Raw genomic sequence first — 4,572 nt, 5'->3', positions numbered from 1 at the left:
GCCCCGTCGGAGGCGGAGGGGGGTCAGCTGCGGGCTAACGCCGCTGGTGTCGTTGGCAGGATCCCAGCCTAGCGCGGCGGCGGGCGTAGCCGAGGGAGCCGGCCCCTGCTCGTGGCAGCCTGCTGTCACCTCCCCTGCTGGCAATGGGGAATGGACTCTCGGACCAGACACCGATCCTCTCCAGCCTGCCTTCGTTCCAGAGTTTCCACATCGTCATCTTGGGACTGGACTCCGCTGGAAAGACGACGGTGCTCTACAGACTGCAGTTCAATGAGTTCGTCAACACTGTCCCCACTAAAGGATTTAATACGGAGAAAATCAAAGTGACTCTGGGCAACTCGAAAACGGTCACTTTCCACTTCTGGGACGTAGGCGGCCAGGAGAAGCTGAGGCCCCTGTGGAAGTCGTACACAAGGTGCACCGATGGCATTGTGTTTGTGGTGGACTCTGTCGATGTTGAGAGAATGGAGGAGGCCAAAACAGAACTTCATAAGATCACTAGGATATCTGAAAATCAAGGAGTGCCTGTCCTTATCATTGCTAACAAGCAGGACTTGAGGAACTCTCTCTCCCTTTCTGAAATTGAGAAAATGTTAGCGATGAGTGAGCTGAGTTCTTCAACTCCCTGGCATTTGCAGCCTACCTGTGCAATCATTGGAGATGGACTCAAAGAGGGACTGGAGAAACTACATGATATGATAATTAAGCGAAGGAAAATGTTGAGGCAGCAGAAAAAGAAGAGATGAGTTTTATTTTGACCTTTCTATTTTAGAGTAGTTACTTGGTCAAAATTTGACATAAGACAGCTTCCAAACCCAGGCCTGCTTGTTTGGATGCCGTTAAGTTAGTTACGTTAAACAATCAGTTGCACAACCTTGCCGTGTGGAAGGCTGTGCAGTTATGGAACTTTTTTTTTTTTTAAACTAGTCTCTTCTGAGTTTTATGGCTCTGCATTATTTCAGAAGCCCTAATAGATGATGTAATACTATCAGGAAATGGATGGATGGGTGGGTATATGTGACATGGATGTCTAAATAGCCAAATAAAATGAGGGGGTTTTTGCTTAGTGTTGTGTTCATATGTTTGAGGGTGCCCTCTGCAAGCAATTTGCATTGAAGGTGTTCTGTGTTTTTAAACTTTTAATGCTCGTAAGTGGAGTGTTTAGGTGAACATTATACAGCTTTAAAAACATGTATGAAGCTAGTAACCCATTCTTTTGAGAGGCTGTTTTTTACCTTGTTTGGGGATTTCTATGAAAGCTTGGCTACATGTGTAGGGTTGTTGGTTTTTTTTTTTTTAATTTGGCACTTTGAATTTGAATCCTGTTCAGTTCAAATACTTAAAATTTCAAGTGCTGTGGATTCTTCAACTGATAAAAGAAAGACTTTTTGACAAGTAAAAAATGTAGACAACATGCTGGAGCATGAAAAAGTGGTTTCCCAACATATAGCATGTTTTTGGTATGTAAGGTTTTTATTTTTTAGAAGTAGCCATTCCTCATTATGCAGTGCTAATCAGGTTTAAACTGTTACTCAAAATTAGTAATTTATTTCTGGATTATGAGTATTATGTCCTCCTACTATCAAGTTAAAAGTAAATTAATTGCAGTAAAGGAGCTATAAAGAACAACTCTGGCTGCTGTGGTTCTAACCAGTGCAGCATTCTTTGCTCTACTGGTGACTTTTCTGGCAATAAAACAAAATTATAATGAAGTAAAGATTGAGTTAGAATTAGCAGAGCACATCTTGTATCTCTCCGAAGTACCCCATTTTATTAAAGTGGTATTGCTATGTCACTTTCAACGTATGCTTTTTTTTTATTGTGACTCTTAAAGTATTTTGTGGTTAGGAATGTAATAATGCTTTATACACTCAAACATTTGACACTACCGGGGGTTGGGGGGGAGGGGGGAGTGCGGGAAGAAGATTTTCAAGATGGGCCTGTGTTCTGCTTTAATTATGCTTTAAGCTGTTCTTGTTTACAGAGTGTGCAAACAGTGTTAACTGGGCAGGATAGTGCTTGACGGAAAAGGGAGGGTAGTTTTTCTTACTGGTACAGAGCTTCAAGTGACTCTTTAGATACTTGGCTAGCAATTAAAAGGGCTAAAACAGAGCCTGGATTTTTAAGACTAACTTTAGTGGTGCTGTAAAAATTCAGAATGTTAGATTCTCTTTAAGCTTTTGTTGGAAATACTAGATTAAAAAAAAAAAAGTTGAAAAAAAAAAAAAAGCAAAGTCTATTTCCTCCTCTTACTCAACCAGCAAAGTAATAGACTTTTCTTACCTGCTGCCATGTATCAGGAGGATGACCGCTACAAACATGAATGTCAATCAATGTAACTTAGGTATGTTTAAAAAAAAAAAAAAATCTTTTTAACCAGCAGCTGTTTGTCCAGGAGGTAACCAAAAATGCACTTTAGTGTCTTCAATAACTGAAAGTGACAGCTGTTTTTTTAAATGACATCTTGGTCCTTTTTGAATAAACTGAAGTAGCTTCCAGTGGAGCTTTTGTATGTTGGTTATATATGTACCTGCACTGGTGACATTGTAAGTCACTTACTCAAGTAATGTCTATATTTATAGAAATGTGGATGACTTCTTAAACCTCAATAAACAATTCAAAACAAGCCTGCAGAGAGAAGGTGTCTGACTTCTTGTACTGCAGTGGTACGTTCTTACCAGCTTCTGTGCATGTGATGTTAGTAACAGTAGAACTGTTTCTGTTGAAAACCAAAGGTATAAATGTGGTGAGGCTCATAAATGTCGCAGTGTTATAAATTGCAGGTATCTCATTAAAAACTTTAAATCAGTGGCATGTCTGTATATTCACAGAAGAAATACTAACTGCAGTGACTCCTTTCTGAAGTGATAGATCTTGCATAATTCAAAAAATCTTATGTGGCTGAACCTATTTTGTGTTACTTGCAATATTTAATAGGCGATGTTGGGCATTTATCACATGTACTCACAGGTGGTACTTAATTTAGTATCTTCAGGATCATATGTCTAAAGCTGTCTGAGGGATTCACGTGTACTTAAACCTTGGGTGAATTTCCTCCTAGGATTTTACAGCAGTAAGTAGAATGTGGCAAGAGATATGAAAGCTTCTAATTAGTTTCAGGACCTGAACATAGGCAAGGCAAACTTCATTTAGCCTGCAAATCAAAATGGCTAAGTTTGAGAGAGAAGTTTAGATAATTCTCTTGTGAACCTGATTTTTTTTTCATGTCTGTTTATGTAACTGCATGTCAAAATGTAGGTTACTGACAGTCAGTCTTGAGAAAAAGTGATGCTGAGCCCTATGAATTTGGGGTGTAATTGGTATAACATTGGCTAACATTTTCATTCCTGTCAGGTGCACAGGGCTACTAGGCTGAGGCTGGCTCTTCGTATGCAGTGAACAAACTGTATGATTCCAAATAATTGCTTAATTTAGAATATTCATTAGGCTTCTGTTGGGAACAGTTGAAAAGGCATCCTGCTTTAAAAAGTCAACTGTTTTCTTTGTATTAAACGTGCTAGTGTTTATCTGGTGACAGTCTCTCTAAAGTCTTCTGTGTATAAAAACTTAAGTGAATGATTTTGAATACAAAGGCATGACCGATCTGTAGCACTCTGGAGGAAGACGTGAGAGAGGGTGGGGAGTAGTGTTTCTAAAATGTCATTTTTCTTACCATGTGATATTTAATACTGACTTGGAAGTAGAAGACTTTGGGTGGGGGATGAGTTTCATATTCAACCTATACCTTTATCTGTACTAGAACTGTTTTGCTGGAATATTACAGTAACTGAGTAAAATACACAAATGTAGCTGTACCTCCAACACTGTGTTCTGTCTTACTATGACAAAGTCTTCCACTTAACAAAATGCTAATTGCAAATAGAGCATTTGGTATCTCAGCCAACTGAGTTTCTGCTGGCAGAGTTCTGTCAGCCTGGGATCACTTTCTTCCCTACGATGAATTGACAGTTCTGGCCTAAATACTGGTATGTGTAAGAAAATCTTGAGAGGAGCTGAATAAGCAGGTGTAATTTTGTTACAATGTTGGAGTTGCACAACTTAAATTTTAAAATAATTTTTGCTGAAATAGGCTACAAATTACACTGTTCTTCAAGGCATTGAACAAGTTAAGTATCTTTAACTGCTTCTACTTTAAGGAGGTATGGAAGTGCATTTAAATCAGTGCAGCACTGTCAAAAACAAGCCACAAGGTCTTGTAACCTTATCGCTGTTGTCCTAGCTTACAAAAGTTGGTATGACATTGCCTCAGCTGTTTATATACATGCAGTCATTTAAAGTTAACCAGCCCTCAGGATCTGGTCTCTGTTTTCTAGCTGTGTATTGGCTTATGACCATTTCAGATAGAAAAAGTACTGTAGGATATGGTGAGAATCTGTCATGTTCTTGACATGACTTGTGTTGTGCTGAATGTGCATTTACATTTGAAAAAATGCAAATAATGGCTTTCAGCTAGGTGATGTGAAACCTTTCTTTATTCTAATTTTTATGTTTTATTGAGACATGATTGATCCTTTTTGTGTGGAAAGCAGTACCCACAGCCAGCCCACAGTT

The 4,572-nt window shown here is 39.0% G+C and overlaps 1 protein-coding gene across 1 annotated transcript; it reads left to right on the top strand.

Annotated features, from left to right (window-relative positions):
- Positions 1 to 6: 6 nt before the first annotated feature.
- On the top strand, positions 7 to 2,351 carry ARL4A (ADP ribosylation factor like GTPase 4A). The gene has a single exon (XM_026842667.1). It carries the CDS (start codon positions 144 to 146, stop codon positions 744 to 746), a length of 603 nt encoding a protein of 200 aa, XP_026698468.1. The 5' UTR covers positions 7 to 143; the 3' UTR covers positions 747 to 2,351.
- Positions 2,352 to 4,572: the final 2,221 nt, after the last annotated feature.

The sequence above is a fragment of the Athene cunicularia genome (genome assembly GCF_003259725.1).
Source record: "Athene cunicularia isolate RWA chromosome 2 unlocalized genomic scaffold, athCun1 chr2_part1, whole genome shotgun sequence".
Taxonomy (NCBI): domain Eukaryota; kingdom Metazoa; phylum Chordata; class Aves; order Strigiformes; family Strigidae; genus Athene; species Athene cunicularia.
Note: the sequence above shows the minus strand (reverse complement) of the source record. Positions and strands in the feature narration are given on the sequence as shown.

Coding starts and splice junctions, on each gene's coding strand:
- ARL4A (XM_026842667.1), top strand. CDS start 144: ATGGGGAATGGACTCTCGGACCAGACACCGATCCTCTCCAGCCTGCCT.